Source organism: Stegodyphus dumicola, chromosome 8 (assembly GCF_044657685.1).
Source record: "Stegodyphus dumicola isolate Sdum_Otavi_A_Nest chromosome 8, ASM4465768v1".
In the NCBI taxonomy this organism is placed as follows: domain Eukaryota; kingdom Metazoa; phylum Arthropoda; class Arachnida; order Araneae; family Eresidae; genus Stegodyphus; species Stegodyphus dumicola.
Genome location: NC_140775.1, coordinates 4,031,665 through 4,057,414, shown reverse-complemented (window position 1 = coordinate 4,057,414; position 25,750 = coordinate 4,031,665). Strand labels below are relative to the sequence as shown.

Here is a 25,750-nt window from a genome sequence, read left to right as displayed (position 1 = left end):
TATTTATTCACATTTCTGCTTTGTTCGGGTCGTATAGAAGGAATATTTCAACTCAACTTTCCTCTTATGTGTGTTGAAGTTTACCCATAGTTCCATGCGTTGTGGAATTCATTTTTGTGGAATTAGAAGTCAAAAATGGTAAATCTGTTTTCGTCTCTAAATATAAATATTTCTTTAACAGATTACTTCATTATCTATGTGTTTTAGCGTAGAAATATTTCATATCTGTGTTTATTTTTAGGGTATAGACATAAATCATAAATATGACCGGAAAGTTGTCCGACGAGCACCTAAAAGTGATGATATTTATCTTCGGCTTCTCGTAAAAGTGAGTTTTGTTATTTATTATTACATATCTTTCATTTTGTATTGTATATAATAATATTGCTTAAATGTTATGCTCTACATGTGAGTCTAATGAAGTTCCAATGTTTTTGTTCTAATAATATTGTGTATTAATAAAGTGTTGGTGTGATGATATCTGAAATAAATTCACCAGTTTCTTTGAGTTTAAAATTGTGTTAACAAGTGATAAATGACATTCGTCCTAAAAATAGCATTGTTTACAATGGGCAAAAACGTGTGTACCTATGTAGTTTCCGTCCACGTATATACAATTAAGTATATTTCCTCACATCAAAATGAATATGGAAATAATGGAACTTTCAGTTCCAGAAACATATGCACAAGATTGGTGAAAAACGAAAGGCTTTTCATCCGTAGATAACCCGTTGGCACCGTTGCATTTTTACTCGCAAAGCTCGATGAGCCGAGCTGTAAACGTGATTTTTAGTGCATTTAAATTCAAGTTAGCAGACAAAACAGTATATTAAGCATATAGTAGTAAAAATTCACAGATAATAAGCATGTAGATGTAAAACTAACCGGTTCAAGTTAACACAGAAATTAATATATTCCTTACACCAGCAGTGGTTTGCTAATTTTGATGACCATGGTGAGGCATCAAACTATTCTGTCATCTTAGATAATCAATAATATTTTTTATTTCAATTTTATCATCTATTTATGTCACACCCGCCATCCTCTGAAAGGTTATTGTTAGAAAAGCATTATATTATCTTGTTAAAATTTTACGCCATAAAAATTGATTTATTCTCATAATTTTAGATGACAATAACCAATAGTAAAAATAAAAGCATTATTTAAAATGCACATGCATGTTTTTGCGATCTACGGAAACAAATTATTTTAGAGGGTGGAAACCTCATGTTTCTTAAGAGCTGTTAATAATTAAGAACACAACGTGAACAGCCGTGTTACAAATTAGCATTCATCCCGAATCGAGAACCGGCATTTATCTACGAAAATATTTCTATCTATTCATTGTTAAAAAATTCAAAAAATTATAATAAATAAGAGAAGAATATAAATCTGCAAATGCGAACAACGACAGTCATAATTCAACAAAATGAACGCAAGAGGAATGGTTGCAAACTTCGAACAAGTGAATAGGATGTTGGCGATGTTTACATTTACTGGGTTCTCTGTGGAAGTGCTTCCAAACAAAAACTGGACTTTGAATATAAGATAATGTAATGCTTGATCTACATATAAATTTGTTACTTCCTTTTAGGCATTTATTCCAGTCTCTCTCTCTCTTTTTTTTAAAAAAATTCTTGCACTGATTTTAATCATCCATTTTAGCCTTCTAAAACCTGGCCGAAATTCTCATGATATAGCCTTCAGACCGGCGCGATCCGAAACAGTTTTGCACCCTCGTTGACATTTTCCTAATGGGATTAGTCCCCCTGCATGGATGCAGTAAAATTTACATGTTTGGCGGACGCTGTCCCGTAGTAGATGGCGGCCTACCAGCGGCCGAGCGGTAAAGTCGCTGAACACTGGTAGTTCGGTCCGAGGTTCGAATCCTGCAAACGGGCTGGCTGCATGGGTGTTTTCGTGGTTTTCCCCATGTGTAACGTGTATACGAGCCAGTTTTCCTCCACCACAAAGGCATCCCTCCCCTTAGGCAGATAGCCCTAGTGTGCTTTGTCATAATTAAATACACACACACACATGTAGTAGATGAGTTGCTAGATTTGTGATTTTTTTATGATTATTTTGCTTTCATTTAAATGAAGTGTTAAATAAATACTGGATATGCATCCAGTGCGCTATTTATTTAGAACAAAATGTATGCAATATTTATATTTCACTCACAATTTCTGATCAATCTCGGCAATAATTTGTGAATTTTATAACTTTGTTTTGACACTTCATTTATATTCGCGTATTTTCGTATTAGAAATTAGAAAACGAGAACAAAATTTTACAAAATAAATACGAACTAGCTTTGTAAGTCTGCAGGTTGGAATGCGATTTTTAATAACATTTTCATTAACAAAATAATGGTAATGACTAATTTAATGAAATAATAATATGAATTCCCATTAGATGATTAGAATGAGATTCAATACAATTAGATTTTGAGATGAACTTATAGCAATAATAAAGCTTTGCATTACAATAACAGGTTTTAAATCTGCTTTCTTCAATAATTTTATTATAATACATACCTGCCAACTTTTACGAATTTTTTGTAATTTTTACGAAAATGCGTTTGTCTTTACGATTTTACGATCGTAATCTATTTTTTACAATTTTTTCCTTTTTCAAGTGTTTTTAGTGATTTTTGCTGAAATTTTAAAATTTTTCACCAATTGCATCGTGTTTTACCACCGACTACTTCGAATCCAGTAACCTGCGGTTTCTCCAAACTCGCCGCTTAACCAGCCAATCCAATGCGCTGAACTTGTTTCTCCCACTCTTTTCTTTGTGGGCGCCAGATTATTTTTTCCCGTGTTCGCTTCAGCAGCAAGGGAATTGCTCGGACTCGGTGAGCGTGGATTGTTGCATTTTGTTTTTGTTTGTTTGCACGTGCTACGAATTTTCTTAATGTGTAGTCGTTACGAAATGTCACTCATTTGAAATGAGTTCAAAAATACCGTATTCTCAATATTTTCGGCCTGCCTACAAAGCCGAATTTCCAACAAAGAATCCTTCAAAGAAAATAACTATGCATTTTGCAACGTGTGCGTGTGTGACTTCATAATAAGTCACGGTGGAAGAAGCGACATTGTGAAGCATGTTAAGTCTAAAAAGCATGAAGTTAATGCTTCGGCTTCGACAACGTCAAAGAAATTGGGTTTTTTTTTTTTTTTTTTTTTTTTTCCAAATTCGGATGCCGATGTCATTTTGGCAAAGTGTTTGTTTACTGCATTCCTCATCGAACACAATGTGCCGCTAAACGCTGCCGATCACGCCGGTCAACTTTTCAGACGAATGTTTCCCCGATTCCAAGATTGCTCAGAAATATGCTTGTGCTTGCACGAAAACATCTTCTATTGTGAACAAAATTGCTTGTGATGCACAAAGTAAAACGATAGCTGTACTCCAGAATTCAGCATTTTCGGTGTCAATCGATGGCAGCAACGACAGCGATTGGAAGCTTTACCTCATTGTTGTCACATATTTCTGTGATGTTTCTAATGAAATGAAAACTCATCTTTTGCGTCTTTCATTGTTAAATGGAGACGCTACGAGGGAAAATATTGCCTCTTTAGTAATTAATGAGTTGAAACAACTTAACATCCCAATATCAAACAGAATTTCATTTGGTGCAGATAATGCTCATGTCGTGGTGGGTGACAAAAAGGGTGTAGCCTCTTTCCTCAAAAAAGAACAAAATGAATGAATTGTTATTGGATGCCCATGCCACTTAATTAATTTGGACGCAAGAAAAAGTTGCAGCTGCTTTACCATTAAATATTGACCAGCTTCTGATTGATGTGTTTTTCTATCTGGAAAAAAGTGTAAAAAACGGGTGTTTGTGCTCTGGAAAACCCTGGAATTTCGGGGATTTTCTGGGGATCGTCGTTCAAAAGGAAGTAGGAATAATAATGAATTATTTATTTTGATCTGGGTAATTTTGTTTGCTTCGAAAGCAGAAAGTGCAAGGTCAGTGTGTGTGGTGAAATCTTTTCCTTTCTTTCTCCAAAGGCAGTGATAATGCGTGAAAAGGGGGAAAACTTCTTTTTTGTTCTTTCCTTATTGCGAGTTATGACTCATTCCCCCGGTTCTCGAACATTCTCTTCTGGATTCTTTTCGGCAAGTAGGGGCGGCAGAAAAAAAGGGAGAGACTTCGTTCGACCAGATGTGCGATCACGTGACTCTGGGTTCAAAGGTCTCGTCTCTCCTGGCGTGGCGCCAATAAGTAGAGAAGGGGGATTTTTTGCGGTATTAGCTATTTGTCATTGATCGCTTAAAATTTTCGTTTCGTTTATTGAAATTTTTTTAATTTTTGTACGCAAGAGAATTTCACTATGAAATTTCTCGATATAAATAGTGATATTATACAATTAGAAGAAGGTGTCCGGAATGCATTTAGGTGGAATTGGATTGAACGGAGAGATGGTGATGGGGATACCATCGGCACATGGTGCAAGAAAATAAATGTTACTGGACAAGCATATTGTGTTTTTTGTAACCCACTGCTGAAGTATGGTGGGGAAGGATTCAAGGCTTTCACAAATCATTCTAAAACTGTGATGCACGTAAAAGATTCAAAGTGCATTAGACATTCAATGACTTTAAGTAATTATGCTAATTCAAAAAATACTGATGACTTACTGGAGACTGATGCTCGGCCATTGGATCTAGTGACAAGAAAAGCATGCCAAGAGGTATTAATAACATCGTTTATCGCCGAGAACTCTCTTTCTTTCAATGTAGCTCCCAATTTAATTGAACTCTGCAAACAGTTGAGCCGCGATCAAATGGCACTAAAACTCGTTGGAAATGTCCAGGACTACTGCATGTTATAAAATGAAATATGGGCTCGCAAAAAGTATTAAGGAAAATATCATTAAAACTAAAGGAGACTCCATTTTCTCTAAATTTGGATGAAAGTACTAGCAATGCTCAAGAAAGTATACTGGCAATATTGGTGCTGTTTTATGACAACAATCAAAATGAAGTTGTAGTTCATCATTTTGCATCTCTAAAGATGGAATCTTGCAATTCAGAAGCTGTTTTTAAAGCAGTTGTTAATACTGTTGAAGATAATAATATTCCATGGGCAAACTTAATTAGTGTATTAATGGACTCATGTAACACCATGTGTGGAACAAAAAAAGGGTGTTGAAACCAGACTACAATCAAACAAAGCACCCCACTTATTAGATATTGATGGTGACACATGTCACACAGCTAATAACTGCAAAAAAATTTGCTTCATGTTTTGATAGATACTTAGAAGATTTGTTTGGTGACATCTATTTTGATATGAAAAGCTGCAGTAAAAGTGAAAATGTTTTCAAAATCTGTGAATCCCTTGCCATTAAAAAACTTAAGCCGTTGAAGAAACCAGACCATAGGTGGGTGTACATTTTATGTGTTTTAGAAAGAATCAAAAATCTGTGGGATGCTCTTATTGCATTTTATTTTCACTACTTGGATAAAATTGATAAAGGGGATTATTTTTCTTATGTTGAAACTGTATACAATAAAAGAAATATTTCTGCAGCTCAGAAAAAAATTGTTGAAGGGGTGTATTCTTGCTTGCATTCCCAACAACTCACAAAGGATGCTTTAGTTCGGGAAAAAAGAATACTAAATGGGTTATTTGTTATGCAAAACAAAACTTTATTGCATATGGCATTATATTCAGCAGTATTACCAGAGTTCAACACATATTAAATTATTTGAAACAAAAAGAAATGCTTCATTTAATACATTCCAGTATTTATAAATTGATGGCAAAATTTTTCTCTTTTTTTATGAAGCCAGAAAATATAGAGTGCACATCTTATAATGATTTATTAAAGGTTGATGTCACAAATCCAGAATTCCATCTACCTAGCAAAGTAATATTTACTGGTGCAGAAGCTTCCACTCTCCTGAAGAAATTATCAAAAAATCATCCAATAGCAAAAGAATTCCAAATTTCTCTGATGAAAGCTTATACTAATACAGCACAGCATATGAAACAGAAATTACCCCTTAAAAATTCATATCTAATTAGTTTACAGCATTAGATACAGAGCTAAGAGGTAAAACGAGTACAATATTAGCTTTTGAAAAATTATCATCTTTTATGTCCCATATTTTTAGTGATAATGAAAAGTCAAAAGTAGAAGCTGAAATAAGGTTATACCAGAGTGATATTGATATCACCAAAGAAATGCTCTACACATCTGATGAAAGTGGAAATTAAGTGTACAATTGATAAATATTGGTCTAAAGTTTTTTAATTTAAAAGATGATTTCACAAATGATTATAAGTATCCTACATTGGCTAAATTGGTCAAAGCCTGCCTTAGCTGCTTCCATGGCCTATTAGTGGAAAGTGCGTTCAACTTAATGGATACACTTGTCACTGACTATAGAACCTCTCTTAAGATTGATTCCCTAGATGCAGTGCAGACTATTAAATATGATTTAATGGCTTCTAAAGAAACCTCATGTGAAAAATATAGCTAAAAAAATCCAGTGACTCATCCAATTCACAAAGATCTCTTACTGAATAAGAACAGAAGTTGGAAAACATATCAAGAGGACTTAAAAACATGTATTTCAGATGAGTCACCTATAAAAGTTTCTGAAAAACCTACATTAGCAGAAAAGCAAACTGCGTCTACCTCTGCATGTGCAGTTCTCGAGGAAATTTCTTCAACTGTAAATGAGGAAAATAAAAGTCAACCTTCCTGCAATTATGAAGTTCACCACAAAAGACTGAAAATTTATGGTTATTAATTTTGCAAAAAAAGTAATTCATTGAACTTTTATAATTTGGTCATTCAATACTTCATAATTGTAATTTTTCATTTCTCTCCCCCCCCCCTTCTCAAAACTCCAAAATGTCGGTAGTAAGTCCCTAAAAGTTTCAGGGGATTTTTTGGGGTCCCACAAACACCCTGAAAAAGGAAAGGAAACCTAAAGTTTTTCCAACAACTGTGCTCTGGTGAAACGAGAAAAATTCTGAAACATGTATGCATGAGATGGTTATCCTTAGGCAGAGCGCTAGGAAGGTTTATTGAACAGTGGGATGCATTGCTAAAATATTTCCACGAAGAGACCAAAACGAAACCACAGATCCCATCAAATTTGTCAGTATATAAGATTCCGAAAACCAACTTTGCTTCTAATCAAAATGCTTTAAAAGGGAAAAGCCAACACACAGAATCAAACCCTTTAAAAAGAAAATGCTTAGAAGACTCCTTGAAGGTCAACTTTGTGAAAGAAGTTGAAGAGAAGAAGAAACAAGTCTTCTATTAGCCGGGAGGAAAGGATTTTCTATCTTTTTTCTTCGAATTTGAACAAAGCATATTGTAGTTTTGTGTTAAGTACCATTAAGATTTTTGAAAGTGTAAATACCCTTCTACAGTCAGCTTCACCAAAATCTCCCCTGCTTTTCCAAATTCTTAATGATCTTTTGAAAGAACTTTATACTAAGTTTGTAAAACCGTCCATTGTGAAAAACAGTGTGTTGATTCGTGTTGCCTATAATAGTTTGGCAAATCAAAAGTATGACAATGATCTTATAATTGGAAATCAAACCAGGGAACTTGTAAATTCTTTTAAAGATCATGAGAAAAAAGAATTTTTTCAACGTGTTAGAAAGTACTTTTCCTCAGCCTGTGATTACATTGTAAGGCAGTTTCCTTTGCAAAATGAAGTTCTTTTAAATGCTGAAGTGGCAAATTTGAAACAAATTGAAAATTCATCTTTTGAAAAGATTTGTTTTTTTATTGATAAATTTCCATTTTTGTTAACAATCAAAGAAAATGAATGCCGTAATGATGCTTTAGATGAACTACAGAACCAATTTTCTGCTGCACAGTTTGAAGACTTTGCCAGTTCTGGAGAAGATAGACTTGTTGTCCTCATTGGTACCTTAAAAAGAATAAAAAGAGCTGATGGAACACCAAAATATGATAGACTAGCAAGAGTTTTATGTGCTATTTTCGTAATTCCACACAGTAATGCTAAATGCAAGAGAGACTTCAGTGTTGTGAAGAAAAACAAAACTATGTTTCGTTCTTTAATTTCACCAACAACTCTAGAAAACATTGTAATTGCTAAGTGTTACGAGGCAACTAATTGTTATGACAGGAAATTTTCCAAAGAATTTTTGGCTAAAGCCAAAAAATGCACTCTAAATTCATTGCAATAATTTTTTGTGTAACATTAAATTCTTGTTTTATGTTTCCTAATAAATTTTTTAGTTACTACTTAATTGAGATTTACTAATGTAAGTACAATTTTCTTTTTTCTATTTGTATAAATTGTTATTTTTTTAATATCAAAGCATGATATTAATTCTTCGTGTTCTTCTGAATTTTGGAGAAATCTTCTGAATTTTTATCTTTAGAGGTTGGCAGGTATGGTCATGTAGTTTAATATGAATTTGGATGAACGCACCTGGTTGTCGGAAAAGTTTCTCTCCAAACGAAAGTATGTAATATTATCCAGTGCTTTTAATACAAATTTTAAACTCCTTGGTTAATCTTTCTGTATATTTTCACAAATTTATTGTTTCTTCTGTTTCTGCAAACTAATTTTAAAACACATATACTGCCAAATAAAACATACAGGCAACTTTATACAAAGGTAAAGTAATTTTCGTACCTTTCCTATTGCCAAATGGCATCCAAAATCACTCTGAACAAAATTTATACTGTGTGTTACATACAAATGCTTAAATCCTTGTATTTATCATTCTTTCATGCTGAAATATTTTTAATGCATATGTATATCAATAATAATGATTTTTAAATATTTTCTTTTGTCTGATTATTGTATTTCTAGCTGTATCGTTTCCTTGCAAGAAGAACTGGAAAGAAATTCAACAAGATAGTTTTGAAGCGTATGTTTATGAGCAGAATTAATCGGCCTCCATTATCCTTAGCCAAGTTGGTTAGTATTTTTTCCCCTCTAGCTATATTCATTGGAGGGTTTTTTTTTTAACATAGTCCTTTCATTGAATTAAAATGTCCGTCTTTAGTTACATAATCATGAGCATACACGGAGCAGATTTTTCGGAAGATTGAAAAATGTGTTACAGGTGTGAATATATTTTTCTTTTAATGATAGAGCACACATTGATAAATATATAAGGCTACTAAACATAAACTGTTCTTTTGCAGGGTGAGTATAATGCATAAATGTGATGTAAAACAAAACAAACTGTTCTTTAGAAGGAACTTTGACTGCCCCTCCCCCCCCTTTTTTTTTAAATAATGAAAAGTTATATTTGGGAAATATAACTCGGAGTTGTGGAGAAACAACTTCAGTATTTCTAAATTTTTGTAAAGCAAATGTAAGTGTTCTTGTAATATCTTCAAGTTTTTTTTGTATTTAATGTTAATTTTTTGTACTAGAATAATTGCAGTTGGTGATAATATTTGTCTTATATTGTAAAGTTTTATTGGTGGAAAAGAAAACCCATATCACACAGCAAAGCATGAAATGCAACTGCCGAGTTTTCCTAGAAATAAATTTTCCCAGAACTAGTTTTTGAATTTTATGTTTTATGGATATTCAGTATGACATTAAGAGGAAAATTGCATTTGATGCTGTGTTTTCCATAGGTCTTTTATTCAAAATGAGAGTGGGATAAGTGTCGAAGAGACAGTTTGGTTATATAAAAAGTGTTTGTGTACCTTTTTGTCTAGTGCCAAGTAAATTTAAAAAAAGGGGTGGGGTTAATATGCATTTAATCTTCTGTATTCCGTGTATATGACAAGTTCCTTGTACGGTCCTTAAAAGTCCTTAATTATTTCATCTGACATTTATGTTTTAAGGTTTTTTTAAGGGGGGTTATGTGTGTGTGTTAACTCTTATTATTATTCACTGAGATGTATATGGGTTATTATTTGAATTTTTTCCCCCTTGATATGGACAGTGTGATTCTTGAATTTTTGAGCACGAGACCCTGCCTGTATTAAAACATTAACATTTTGTAATTATTTCTTTTTTGAAAATAAAGAATTCAAATAATTGTCAGAACAATTTTTCTGTTTTGAGATATTATTTCCTTATGCGGTGTTAAATTTACTGACTTACCAACATTTTGATAATTTCTATAAAAAATTTTGAACTAGAAGATTTGCATATTTTTTTTTTTTTTGGTTTTTTTTAAGCGAATATAATAAAGTTGATAAATATTAAAACAAGGATAATTTATTAAAATTGTAATTAGAAAACATGAAAATAAAACATTTTATTTTCTCATGTGGGATTTTAAAATAGCATTCTATTTTGGCATAGGTCTATTATATATTTTCAATTTAATAATAATTAAATGATTATTTTCAAATAGGCAAAAATGGTGAAGAAACCTGGAAATGAAAATAAAATTGCTGTTGTTGTTGGCACAGTTACTGATGATTTGAGGTTATATGAAGTACCCAAGTTAACAGTAAGTATTAATTTTGCCACATTGAAGTCTTTCTGTTTGGTTTTATTTTGGAATTTACTGCCATGGACAATTCATTGGAAGCATTTCAGTTTTCCTTACGAGTTCCAGCAAAGAAAATCGAAATTCAAAAATGCATAATGGAAGTCTCAAAAAACATTAATGAGGAATTGAAATGGATTAATTGATGAGAAGTAGAGGAATTATATAAATACTTCATTGATGTAAAATTTTATTTTGTTTGGAACATAGCTCATGGCATTAAATGAGTAAAAGCAAAAGATGATTCAAAACTTTCAGTATCACCGAAATTTTAAGTTTCGTGGTAAAATTTTAGGAGAGCCCACACCCTTTCCGACAAACTGGGAAAGTGCAGAATCGCCCACTGCTTCGCACGTTTCTCAAAATCACCAACTTAAAAATAACAAGTAAAAAAATTGCACAAACTCTGTATCCGTGTACACATCGACCTATTTTCACTTTAAAAAAAATCCCAGAATTGCACATACTCTCCCTTGACTTTCTCCATGTACACATCGATATGCGCCATATAATTGGGCATATCGATTTAACCTGTAAATTTTTTTGTACATATTTGTACCAAAAACAGAGATATCATTATTTCTCTTTTGTGTTTGACTTAACCTGAGATAAATGCTTAAAAAACTATAGGAGAGTAAATTAAATGCCAGAAAAATTGTTTCTGAAAAGCCTTTAAGGTAGCTGACCTCATTCAAAAGGCCGATTTTGATTGAAAAACTCATTTTTTTTAATTTAATATTTATATGGTCATATTCTTAGCTATCAAAACCAACTTTTCTCTTGATATGTTGATTAGAAAGTGAAGATATACTCGGTTTTCTGAGATACAAAAAACAGGCAGTAACTGTCTGCCACACTGGAAGTTAGACTAACTTTTTCACAACCAGTCCGACCCGCAGGGCCCTACATTTTCCAGAACCGCCCGAAAATGGCCGAGATTATAGTCTTGTTTTCCTCCCTCATGCAGTTTTCCCAAATGCATTGTATCAGTGTACTGCAGACGGCTTGTCTAAAAGATTTTGTATCTTTTGGTTGCTTCCGACATTTCATTGTTGAATCTTTTGTGGTACAGTGTGCTTTAAACAGCAATAAAAGTGCATTTTTAAAATTTAAGGATTATATTTATTTTAAATCAATTTATTCCTTCCTATAAAAATAATGGAAATAAACAAAATATCAGTCGTGATCATAACAAAGCCAGAAAGGCTCGTTGGTCTAATCTTCAAAATAGTTATACAGTCAAAAGTCGTTTATCCGGACTCATCGGGACTTCGGCGATTCCGGATTATAGATCATCAGTTTAAATCTGGTAAGATGGCATGCAGAAATTCTAAAGTTAAAAATATGAAAATTTTTGGAGAAAAACTTTCATTACAACTAGATATATTGTTGCATTTTACGGGTTCGTGGATTTGGAGTGATTGATAACAACACTTAACGAAGAATCAAAACACAATTTATTAGCCAGTTTTACTCAAGACAGCTCCAAAAACACATTTACAGTCATAAAAAAACTACGAACAAGCACGCTGAAACAATCAGCATCTTAGGCTTCAGGCTATAAGGGTGAAGACAGCTTCGTGGCTAAGCACTAAAGTACAGCTCCCGACTCGGTTCGTTTGCTCTCGGAGCTCAAGATACTCTTCACGATAAAACTCGCAATACACTGCTACTTCGTGTACAGGCAGGGTTTATACAGTCAAAAGTCGTTAATCCGGACTCATCGGGACTTCGGCGATTCCGGTTTATCGATTTTTTTCGGATTATAGATCATCAGTTTAAATCTCGTAAGATGGTATGCAGAAATTCTAAAATTAAAAATATGAAACTGTAATTTATGAAATAAAGAACAATTATGATCTAAAGGGCATCAAAATTTCCCCAAAAAAAGCTTAATATTTATTTGTGTACTTTATTAAGCATTTCTTTCAATGTAAGTTGTTTAAGTTGCTTCGTTTAATGTGATAATAATTTCTCTTTAATTCTATAAACAGACATAATTTATTGTTCAGTTACAAAGTTTCGCTGTTCAAGTCCCCTAATTGCTGTGCCGAGAATACTGACTAACTAGTCAATCGAAATTTTTTCGTTTTCACTAACCTCTCTGTCACCTTCTTCATGTCTTTATCCATTTTTTGCAGCAATTCCACTTTTTGTTTGATGGACATCGAAACATACTTTTGTTTTGTAGATCCTTTGGGAGCTCCAGCATCAGAAATTCTATTTGACATAATCGAAAGTTCAAGTTTACTTTTATAAAATTGCTCTTACAGTCTGAAAAAGGTAATAAGCCGGATCTAGTTCGAAGATTAAGGAACAACGCAATCATCAACATTAACTGAAATAGATAATTAAATAATTTTAGCTTATACGTCCGTTTTACATTAAACGCGCTCGCGAAAACGTATTCTGCACTTGCGCACACGCATATGCGCATCTGTCAACGCGGTGCATGCGCAGAAAGTTTTTAGCTTTGAGGTCCGAATTAAAGACTTTTGACTGTATAAAGAACGGGGTCAAAGACTAATGGAATCTTAGAAAGTACAAAGAATGTCATTCGAAACCTTCACACCTATTTTGTGTTTTACTGGATGGGGAGGGGAGGAAATTGTTGTGAAACTGGAAAAGTATTTCGGGCAGTTCGCTATTTTGAGGATACAGGTTAACGAAGGGTTTGGATTTCAAAGAGTTAAAGGTGCAATTTTCACTTTTTTCTGTGTTATAAATTAAATAATTTTAAGCATCTCAATATGTTTGGAGAATCTGGCAAAGTATTTTCACTTTTACGTTTCAAGCTTACTGTTTTGTTTACATTGAGCTTTCTTTATTTCGGCTTGGTGTACAAATTTCCTACGCTAATTTAACAGTTAATGATTCATTTTTCTGCACTTTTTTAATTCTGTTTAATAATCGAAAGTTTGAGAATGCCAAAATTTATACTTAGTCATTAAGAGAACGAAAATTTTATGTCAACCGATACACTAAGTGACTGCTGATTCTGATAATCACAATGAAAATGAAACATTTGTCTGTGCTAGTGAGGCTAAATTATCTGGAACATTTATTGCAAATGAAAAAAGTAATTTTGATTTAAATGTTTTTTTTTCCATGATTTATGTTTGATGCTAAAGCAAAGTTTAAAGTTTATGAAATTAAACATATAACAATAGTAGCAATAAAAGCTCCCTGAGATAATATGTTGTGTAGACATTGAAGACAATAAAGAGGTTTCAAACTTAACCAATTTATTAACAATATAAAAAAGAATAAAACCACAAAAAATAAATTTAAACAATATCAGAGTCTTAGGAAAAAATATAATATAACCATCATTCATCAAATAATGTTTTTTTTACCTGGTCTCCAAAAATACTGGCATTCAATACAAACAAAATGTCCTAAACAGTAATTATGCGGCCTCAAATGAAATTGGCTACACATTCAATAAGTCCATGATAAATGGTCAAGAAAGCACCTGAAATTTAAATTAAGTCCTCTTGGCCCCATTCAGACGAGGGCGTCATAAGTGGTTAAAGCCGAACTCCGTTGCCAAGGCAACCAATCACTGCTACGTCACAGAAACTGGTTTAGGGCTCGTGGCATAGAGTTCCAGGTTTTCAACTTTACACCGAGTTTGGGATAAGCGTCGACCAATCAGAGCAAAGCTAAAACGAAGCGGCTTTCTTTGGACGATTTCGCTGTCACATCGAAGGCGACGTTTGTTTAATATGGAACACATCGTATCCGAACAAAATAAAGAGTTGTAATGGTATCCGAACAAAATAAAGAGTTGATCTCGCAAGAAATCTACGATGATGACATGCATTTTTTAATGAGTTTTTCAATTTATATTGAAAAATATGGATGAAACTCGTAAAGCAAAAGTTAAGCTCAGGATTATGCACACTGTGTATGATCCTGTAGATGATTGATCCCATCCAATATTTTTCATTTTATTATGAAAAATTCTTTAAAAAATGCATGCTTGCAAAAAGTTAGTTTTTCTGTGTAAATTATTATTATTACTTTCTTTCTGTCTATAATTTTTTCCTGTTTAATTATTTTTGTATTTAAGAATAAATTTATTAAAAAAGCTGGAAATATTGTATTGGTATTTGTTTCAAACGCTGATTTTCTTTCCAAACAAACTTCATGAATTAATTTTACTAAAACATCAAATCAATATCAAGAATCTGCTGGTTTTTTTAACAGTAAAAATATTACTTTAAAAAAAAAAAAGAAAAAATTATTTTCACTTATTTAAGAATAGTCACAATAGTCAATGGTGTAAGCTTTGTATGAGTAATAAAAGATTAATCTTTTGAGAAAATGCTCTTATGAATTCCATGAAAGAAAAGATGTAGTGAAATAACCTTAAAACAACAGTCAACAGTCTAGACAGTTTTGTCTCCTGTTGAAGTTCTGTTCTGTTTTTTAATTATGTTCTCCATGAAAGGAATTTACTTTTAATGAAACTAAATAGCACACATAATCCATAATATGAACTATATTTTTTATGAATAGTTAATGAATTTATTTATTAATTTAATGAATAGTATTTGTTATTAGTATCCACTCTTTATTACTATCATTTGTATGGAGTTTTGATCATTAAATTCATGCTATTTCTCTGGTAGAAATTCCTGGATAAGGTATGAATGCTTATAATTTTGATGTATTTGAAGACTCGGGTACCTAAAATTTGTCAATGTGAAATTACTTTTGAGATTTAATCGTAAATAGAAATGACAGCATATGTTGAAACTAAACTGCTATAAATAAAACTATTATTGCGGTTTATACATGCAAATTGTTAAAAATAGATGTATACAAACAGCTGGCAAGACAGCAAAATGTATTTAATGATTGAGCATAAAATACATTGTTGTGTGAATGTTTCCTAGTATTGTACTAGTTGTGGTTGCTGGTCATTGCGACCAGTTGTGGGATACTAGTACTAGTGATAATTGATACTGGTAGTGCAGCAAACTACTACAGTGAGTGAATAAGGCATGCTAAGCACACATTTCACTGTCACAGAAACATGCTCCTTTTGATTGAAAATTAAAATAATAATAATAAGAATGTATGGTAAGTACTGTTTTTAGCTTAACTGCTTTCACACCTGCAAAAGGGAAAAATGTTATATACAGGCTATCTGTTAGTTAATATCAAGATTTTTTTTAATTAGGCATATTAGAATATCATATTTCTTCTAAGAGAAATTATATATAAAAATTGAAGAAGGTTTTATGTAGTATATAAATATGCATGTGCATGTTTATAGTATAGAGTATTACAGTACAATACAGAAATACTCCATACTGCTTTGCACAGAAAGATATGTGCCAACCAAGTATTGGTCTTTCAAAAAAATATCTCTAGACCATTTCGTTATTTTTCTTTTTTTTACCTTCTTCCGTTGCCTCTTGGCTTATAAGAAGGACAGATAAAAGAGCATTCTGTTGAACCAGTAAAACTTTTTGTTGAGCTGAAAAAGCCATGACACAAAATAACGAAAACGAGCAGAGCGAGCGTGAGAAATCAATCGAGCTAGAAAACAGTGCGCGAAAGGTGTAGACACATCCACGCATGCACAAATTTAGCTTCTCCCATTGGCCACAGCTTAGACCCCCGTCTCGTAGGTGTGAACGGATGTCCCGTATTTGATGCCCTTATGACTATGCCTCTATGCGCTTTACGCCCACATCTGAACGCAGCTTTAAAGCACTTAAATCCGGCCTAACTCCGCTTACATTAGTTGAACACGAGGAATCGCTGCTAACTTATTTTAAATGCCACCTTCATGAAGAACATGGATGCCGTCCACGGCAGTCACTCGCATTGTAGCTTCTGGAACCAAGGAACTTATTCTGGAAAGGTAATCTTGTATACAGGAACCAAGGAACTTATTCACCGGACTGCACGCATCCTTCTGAAATCTGATGGGGCTGGAAACCGCACACCCAATCAGCTATCGGCACGATTCTGCTTTCCAGATGACGTAACATCACATTTCGTTTTTGCATCTTAATTAGGTTGAAACAGTCCGTTCTCAACGCAAACAGTGGCAGTAAGAAAAAGAAGTAGCAGTAACTACTATATTACCTTAAAATAAGAACTAAGCTTAATAAACATTTCAAGGAGGAGAGATGATGTAAAAGGGTTACAATAAGTCATATTTTCCAACAATGTTCACGGCAACCATAACTCTTAAACGTTCATTATAGAATCACTTGAAATTTTACACACACGTTTTGTACATTATTACGTATAATGTAGACTATAAGTTAAAAAATTAATCCCATAGAATTTAATTTACATAATTTTTCCTTCAATAGCATGTGTATTTTTAAAAAAATAAAAAAACATTTTGAAAAACACCCTTAGAGCAAAGTCGGTTACCTTAACTGTGTGGATAGTTGTATTTGTATTTATTGGATAAACAAAATTTCTAATCAATTATTATGTGAAATTTCTTCCTTATTTTACTCTTGAAGTGTTTTGAAAAGTTAATGTTTTAACCATTTAATGTTTGCTGTTTCAGTTTGATCATCGTATACAAATTGTAGGGTTTACAAAATTGTTGATTGGTTTTAGCTGCTGCCAACATTTTAACTGTAATTTTCTTAACTAAGTGAAATCTGTTTATTACTAAATTCTAAATAAAAATTATGGTTAATAGTACAGTGAAATATATGCAAAATGGGATAAATTAAGAAGTTTGTTATAATTATATGTAGAAAATAGGTTCATGAGATTGCAAGCCGAGCACTATTGATTGCCATTTTCTCAGTTTTTACTTTAGGTGTTAATACAAACACTTTATTAAAGTGTAAATATATATTTAAAATTATTTGAATTTAAAAAATACTTTATATGTGTAATATACATATATAATGAAAGCACAACATATTTGAATACTTGATAACTTTTAGAATAATGAATTTGCAGATACTATTTTACAGAAATTCAACTGAGGAATAAATGTTCCATTGGGGTTAGTAGCACAAAATCGAAACCTGTAGGGCTAATAAATGTTATACAGTTAAAAGTCTTTAATCCGGACTCGTCGGGTTTTCCGTATTATCGATTTTTCCGTATTATAGATAATCGGTTTAAATCTGATAAGATGGCATGCAGAAATTATAAAATTAAAAATATGAAACAGTAATTAATGAAATAAAGAGCAATTATGATCTAAAGGGTATCAAAATTTACAAAAAAAAAATCTTGATATTTATTTACTTTATTAAACATTTCTTTCAATGTAAGTTGTTTAAGTTGCTTCGTTTTTTATGTGATAATACATCCTCTTTAATTCTTACACAGACATAATCTCGATGTGTCGCCATCTTTATTTCTAGGCACATAAACAGTTATTTCTTTGGCAGACAAATTACTTTTCATCGATCATATTTGAATAAAAATAATTTTTATATATACAGATAAAAAGCCATGACGTCGGCACAGAGCTGTTTGCATTGCAGAAATCTGGAAAAAGAGGGAGCATAGTACTAGTGACTCAGCATTTATACCTCGTATGTGCAGAGAGCATTCTAAGCTATGATTGGTTAGCATTAGTTTTAGTAAGCTTTTTCTAGCAGTGTTACATAATTTGGGAGAACAGATGAATTTGGAGGGGGGAGAGCACCAAATCTAGAATGTTAATTTTGAGGTCGCCAATTATTTTTTAAAGCAGACATCATATTTTGTTATATATTGCATATATACAAACATATGTAGTGCGAATTTTGTATTTTAATTGGTTTCCCCTCCCCCCAAAAAATAATCAGTCAGTCAACCTCGCTACAAGATGTTCCCTCCTTCAGTTTTTGGAAATGTAGCTATTTCTTTAAGAATACATTCAAAATACTCATTCCTTCTAGTGATTTTGCAGAAAACTACTGTTTCTGCATAAACTTTGTCAGTCAACCTCGCTACAAGATGTTCCCTCCTTCAGTTTTTGGAAATGTAGCTATTTCTTTAAGAATACATTCAAAATACTCATTCCTTCTAGTGATTTTGCAGAAAACTACTGTTTCTGCATAAACTTTATTATGGTTTCTTCCATTACATACAGTTCCATTGAGTGTACAATTTTAAATTCATGATTTTTCTATAAAATCTATTGGAACTTAACTGTGATTGCACATCAAATATGGCAAGTTTGCTTGTCAAAATTAAAAAATTTGTATCTGCGGAGCTGTTAGATTTTAGGTTGTGAAAATTTGGCAACTGTTGTAAAAGTGGTTGTACTATGTGAGTAACATTGACTTTTAGGAGGCTCTTTGGTAACATGCTTCCATAGTTTTAAGAAGTTATATATGTATTCTTAATATTTAAAAATATTGCTATATATATTCTAGAGAGTAGTGTAAGATAATGATGCGTTCATATATAACATGAAACTTCTTTTTTTTTTTTTTTTTTTTAAATCCAGTGTAATTTCAATCATGCCGTTAATTTTGCAGGATGTAGGGATTTATTTATGGTTTAAATTTATATTTCTTATATTCTTTCATTTGCTTCACACTAATAACTAATGTAGATTAGATTTTTATATTGCTTATGTATTTTGTTAGAAATAACTATTCTTTTTACGTGATGGTAGTAGTCAAAATTTTAATTTCAGTTGCAATCCTCTCATAATCTTGGCTGTGGCTGAGAAATCTGTCTGCACTTATTGATCATGCACACAGTTATACTGACTAAGGTTATGATGCCTTGTTTTGTAGAATATTTAGTTTGGTCAGACAGTTATATCATTTCACTAAAAAGACTGCTGTGGTTAAATATCTAAAAATTTAAGTGTTATTTATTGGATTTAGATGCACATTTAAGTACATGTGGTAAATGTATGTAAACTTATTTTTGAAGCTGAATAAATTCCTATGCATTTTACATCTAAAAGTTATTTTTATATGTGTATGATTAGCACTAGTAATATTTTGTTACAGTTATGTGCATTACGAGTTACAGAAAGAGCTAGAGCTCGAATTTTGAAAGCTCGTGGAGAAATTATTACTTTTGATCAGCTGGCCATGCGTTCACCTCACGGGCAGAATACACTTTTACTACAAGGTGATTATATAATTTCCTTTTTGATTTATTTTGTATTGGTATTAATACTCAGATATTTTAACAATTCAATGCTGGTTTTATCTTCATAAATATATCTTTTTAATGTAGGCCGTAGAAAGGCAAGAGAAGCATGCAGACATTTTGGTAAAGCTCCTGGTGTTCCTCATAGCCACACCAAGTAAGTTTTGAGTTTAATTTTTGACCTAATAAGAACGAAGTTGTTCCGTGAGGCCTCGTTCAGACAAGGGCTTAAAGGGCATAAGTGGTTAAAGCCGAGCTCCGTTGCCAAGGCAACCAGTCACAGCTGTGTCACAGAATCTGGTTTAGGGCTCGTGGCATAGGGTTCTAAATTTTGAACTTTACGCCGAGTTTGGGATAAGTATCGACCAATCAGAGCGAAGTGGCTTTCTTTAGACGATTTCACTGTCCCATCGAAGGCGACTTTTTTTTACTATGGAACACATCGTATCTGAATGAGTTGTAATTGTATCCAAACAAAATAATGAGTTGTAATCGTATCTGAACAAAATAAAGAGTTGATCTCGCAAGAAATCTACGATGATGACATGCATTTTTAATGAGTTTTCTAATTTATATTGAAAAATATGGATGAAACTCATAAAGCGAAAGTTAAGCTCAGGATTATGCATGCTGTGTATGATCCTGTAGATCAGTGTTTCTTAACCTGTGGTTCATGGACCCCTTGGGGGTCCGTCGACTGCTCCTAATTTTTAAAATGTTTGCATCAATATTTTAAAAATAACTTTTTTTTGTCATGGGCAACCTCTCTAAGCCGCCTGTCTGCCATTTCCCAATAATAGAGACCTCCACGATACGAGGAAAAGAACATTCGCAAACCATATAAAATTTGAAATTTTTAGAAACACAAAGTAGCCTTTGAATTTTACTTCACTTGGAAATAAAGTGACGTTAAAATCAGTTCCGCAAAGTTCTTGCAAATTTTTAAAACAAAATATTTGTTTTACTTTTTCATAAGTTGTAATTAAAGTTTTTCAAGTTTTTTTTTTTTTTTTTTTCTTTTTTTCTTTTCTTTTCTGTTGTTGTTGCCCAAAATGTCCAAAAAAAGGAAATTTGATGAAAATTATGTAAAATATGGATTCTGCTTCATGAAGGAATCGGACGGTGTTAAAAAGCCACAATACTTTCTGCGTGGAAAAGTTTTGGCAAATGCCAGTATGAAACCGGCAGAATTTATAGAGCATCTCAAATCATCCTAAAAATGCATCTAAAGATCTAGAATTTTTTACAAAGAAGAAAGCCCAGTTTTCGAAATCTGGAACATTAACCAAGCTTGGATTTGGTATTTCACGAAAACCTTTGGTTGAGACATCTTTCAGAGTTGCCTATCGTATTGCCAAAAGTAAGAAACCGCATACTATTGGAGAGAGATTAATTAAGCCATGTGCGCTAGAAATGGTTGAATTAGTTTGTGGACTGGAACAGAGGAAAAAACTTGAGGCTATTCCATTGTCCAAGGATGTAATACATTCAAGAATAGTTAAAATTTCTTGCAATATCTTGAAACAGATCATCGATGAATTGAAAGCATCGCCATTTCCCTTTAGTATGCAACTGGATGAAACAACAGACATCTCGAATTGTAGTCAACTTTTTGTTTCTGTTCGTTATGTGTCTGCTGATACTATGAAAGAAGAATTCTTTTTTTTTTTTTTGTGAGCCTCTTTTGCAAACTACAAAGGCAGTTAGTTGATGTTTTAGCGATTTTAAATGTTTTCTTTTCCAAACACGACTTTGACTGGAAACAAAAGCTTAATTCACTTTGTACGGATGGAGCACCTGCGATGCTTGGCAATAAATCTACTTTTGCCCATTTGGTAAAAAAAAAGAGGCTCCTAATGTTATTGTTACACATTGTTTTTTACATAGACATGCACTGGCTACAAAAACTCTTCCAACCAGCTTAAAAGAAGTATTGTCAATAGTTATTAAAACTGTGAATTTTGTTAGAAGTAGAGCTCTTAATCATAGTCTTTTTAAAACACTGTTAAGAAATGACCGCAGAACATGAGGTACTTCTGAACGCTGGAATTGCGCTGGCTGTCACGAGGGCAGGTTTACAAACGAATTTTCACGTTGAAGACAGAAGTATCACTTTTTTTAGAAGAAAACGATAACTCGCTCTTCGAATATTTCAAGAAGAAAGATTTTATATGTAAATTGGCTTACCTGGCAGACATTTTTAACCAAATGAATGATATACGTCTTTCAATTCAAGGGCCTGATACAACAATTATGGATGCCACTGAGAAACTACATGCATTTTTATTGAAAATGTCACTTTGGAAAATTAGAATTCAAAATGGGATATATGCAAACTTTCAAATGTTCGACGAAGTGCTTTTTGAAAATGGATCTCGGAAAGATAGTTTGTTATTGAATAACTTGAAAAATGAAATCTGTGAACACCTGGAAGTTTCATTTGAAAAATATTTCAATTCGGATGGAATAAATATAAAAGATGAGTTGTGGATTCATAATCCTTTTCTTTGTGATATTGACTGTATCGATGACATGAACCTTGCCAAAGATGAGCTAATTGATTTGAAAACAAAGTCCTTGTTAAAAATGGATTTCGATTCTAAAACTCTTAAAAAGTTTTGGTCTTCTTTAAGAGAAGCCTACCCATTGCTTGTAAAACTAGCTATGGCAGCCATTATTCCGTTTGCTACAGTATATCTTTCCGAAGCGGGATTTTCTACACTTGTCACAATAAAAACAAAACATCGAAATAGACTGAATGTCAAACATGATATGCGTGTTGCTTTGTCGAAAACCATCCTCAATTTAATCTGTTAATCAAGGAAAAGCAGCAACAGCCTTCACATTAAAAATTTTAATTCTTCAAATTTTTCATACTATTGAAATAAAAATATTAAAATAATAAAACAGAGTATATTTTGTAATAAATGATGTTTAAGCAATTTTTTTCAGAGGGGTCCGTGACATATTTAAAATTTTTAAAGCTGTTCATTGTGCCAAGAAGGTTAAGAAACACTGCTGTAGATGATTGATCCCATCCAATATTTTTCATTTTATAATGAAAATGCTTTAAAAAATGCATACTTGCAAAAATTTTATTTTTTCTGTGTAAATTATTATTATTTCTTTCTTTCTGTCTATAATTTTTTAAAAATTATTACTTTAATTTTTTTCCTGTTTAATTATTTTTGTATTTAAGAATAAATTTATTAAAAAAGCTGGAAATATTGTATTGGTATTTGCTTCAAACGCTGATTTTCTTTCCAAACAAACTTCATGAATTAATTTTACTAAAACATCAAATCAATATCAAGAATCTGCTGTTTTTTTTAACAGTAAAAATATTACTTTTAAAAAAAAGAAATTATTTTCACTTATTTAAGAATAGTCACAATAGTCAATTCAATGGTGTAACCTTTGTATAAGTAATAAAAGATTGAGCATAAAATACATTGTTTAGTGAACGTTTCGTAGTATTGTACTAGTTGTGTTTGCTGGTCATAGTGACCAGTTGTGGGATACTAGTATGAGTGATAATTGATACTGGTAGTGCAGCAATCTACTATAGTGATCGACAAGGACAGTGAATAAGGAGTACTAAGCACACATGTTTCACTGTCACAGAAACATGTTCCTTTTGATTGAAAATTAAAAAAAATAATAATAATAATAATGTATGGTAAGTACTGTTTTTAGCTTAACTGCTTTCATACCTGCAAAATAGAAAAATATTATATACATGATATCTGTTAGTTATCCTCAAGATTTTTTTTTTAATTAGGCATATTTAGAATATCGTATTTCTCCTAAGACAAATTATATATAAAAATGGAAGAAGGTTTTATATAGTATGTAAATATGCATGTGCATGTTTATAGTATAGAGTACTACAGTACAATGCAGAAATATTCCATATTGTTTTGTACATAAAGATATGTCCAACCAAGTATTGGTCTTTCAAAAAAATATCTCTTGACCATTTCGTTATTTTTCTTTTTCTACCTTCTTCCGTTGCCTCTTGGCTAATGAAAAGGGCAGATGAAAGATCATTCTGTTGAGCCAGTAAAAGTTTGTGGCGAGCTGAAAAAGCCATGACACAACGAAAAAAACAAGCAGAGCGAACGCGGGAAATCAGTCAAGCAGGAGAACAACGCGGGAAAGTTGTAAACATTCCACGCATGCACAAATTTAGCTTCTCTCATTGGCCATGGCTTACACCTCGTTCTCGCAGGTGTGAACGGGTCTCCCGTATTTTATGCCCTTATGACTATGCCTCTATGCGCACGTCTGAAGCACCTTAAGTCATACTATTCTTTATTACTCTGTGCCGAAGCATTTTTGTAAAAATGTAACATTGTCAAGTTTGAGTTAACATGCCAAATAACTATTATTGAAAGTTTTAAAACAAGAGCAAACAGCTTAATATTGATAAGTTTGAGGAACAAGTTTCTAAATTTAAATCTGATGGAAAAGGAAAAACTAATAGTGAAGGATTTTTATGGATGTAAAATGCCTCTAGGAAATCTAATTCGGCAACAAAAGATGCTTTCTAAATAATTTCAACTGCGGGAAAATGGAAAGTGCAATTCTCTGACCAACACTATTGATGTTTCTTTTTTCCTAACCAAATGCCTGATATTCCATAACAAAAAATGTTAAGGCTGTCTTACCAATGTAAACTAAAGCACAATGGTCATGAGTGCATATCTGGAATGAGGTGTTAAGTATGGAACTGCGAATTTTACTGGTAGAAAACTGCCCGAAAGTATAATGCAGTTTTGTATCTAATCGATGGAAGAAAACTAATGATAAAGACTTCTTATATTCTGTTTTAAAATGTTTTTTTTTTTTTTTTTTTTTTTTTTAAATGTATTGAGATCAGAATTTTTCAACCACTTTTGCCTCCAGTTTTTAAGAAGTTTGGCAATCCAAATGAGGAATCATATTATCCCAAACATCAATTTTGCCCAGGTTAAAAAAAAAGGGATAAGGTGTGAGGAAAAATAAAAACTTCAATGTCTTGTTTAAAATTGAGCATCAAGACAGGTTTAAAATAAAACTTTTATGTAAATTTTGCATAAGAATAACAGCCTCTACTGACGGGCTTTGCACCCAACATTATTAATCAAGCAGTTTTAAAAAATTCTCATCTCAACACACTAAAAGGCACACTCTTGTTTTAGCAGATATTCTGTTGTCGTTCCCTTCTTTCCATCAATTAGCTATAAACTTGCACATGTTTTGCAGAAATTTAACTTTCAGGTCGTTTATTCTTCCATCAATAAAATTCCGAGTTCCATACTCAAGGACCCCATTCCGGATATGAATTCATGGGGTATTTATAGGATTCCTTGCCAGTGTGGTTTAATTTACATTGGCCAAACTAAGAGCACTCAAGGACCCCATTTCAGATATGAATTCCTGGGGTATTTATAGGATTCCTTGCCAGTGTGGTTTAATTTATATTGGCCAAACTAAGAGAGCCTTAAAATTTCACATCGAGGAACATGAGGCATATGTTAGAAAAAAGGAAACGCAGAAGTCTTCTGTTGCCCAACATTGTTGGTCCATAAATCACACTTTCAATTTTTCTGCTGCCAAAATTATTCAGTTATTATATCTTCCATTGGAGAACTGGATTTTCTAGAGGCATTTCACATTCAAAAAAATCTTTCTGTTCTAGTTAACGATCCTAATTCCAATCCATCTTTGCCTTCGACATTTAAAGAAATTATGTTTTAGTTCTGGTTTCATGAACAGGTGGCGCCACTAGCTTATTTTCTGTCGAGGCTTTCTTATCTTATCTGATTATTATATCCTATCTCGTTCATTTGCGTTTTTGCAGCTGAGGATGGTGGTTCAGTAAAACCATCAAAATTAGTCCTGTGAAATTTAAAAATATAACTTTTTTTTTTTTTTTCTTCTGAATTAGCCATTATTTTTTTATCGTAAATTAAAATGCTCTAGCTAATAATCAAAATGAATTACGATTTGTATTACTTAATGAGTTTGTCATAAAATGCATGTATTTATTTCTCTTTTAGGCCATATGTCAGATCCAAGGGACGCAAGTTTGAAAGAGCCCGTGGCCGCAGGAAGAGTCGTGGCTTCAAAGTGTAATTCCATGTGAACGATAAAATAAAGAATATCGTGTATTTAAAAAGA

The 25,750-nt window shown here is 32.5% G+C and overlaps 1 protein-coding gene across 1 annotated transcript; it reads left to right on the top strand.

Moving 5' to 3' along the window:
* The first annotated feature begins 67 nt into the window (after nt 1–67).
* RpL18 (ribosomal protein L18) lies at nt 68–25,750 on the top strand. Its single transcript, XM_035376813.2, has 7 exons — nt 68–138; nt 242–328; nt 8,830–8,937; nt 10,343–10,441; nt 19,441–19,564; nt 19,673–19,742; nt 25,630–25,750. The coding sequence occupies exons 1-7, from the start codon at nt 136–138 to the stop codon at nt 25,703–25,705; spliced, it is 567 nt and encodes a 188-aa protein (XP_035232704.1). The 5' UTR covers nt 68–135; the 3' UTR covers nt 25,706–25,750.

What these genes read in the sequence shown, in the direction of transcription:
- RpL18 (XM_035376813.2), top strand. An exon ending in ATCTTCGGCTTCTCGTAAAA is followed by an intron (nt 329 to 8,829) that starts GTGAGTTTTGTT and finishes TTGTATTTCTAG; the next exon opens with CTGTATCGTTTCCTTGCAAG. An exon ending in CATTATCCTTAGCCAAGTTG is followed by an intron (nt 8,938 to 10,342) that starts GTTAGTATTTTT and finishes ATTTTCAAATAG; the next exon opens with GCAAAAATGGTGAAGAAACC.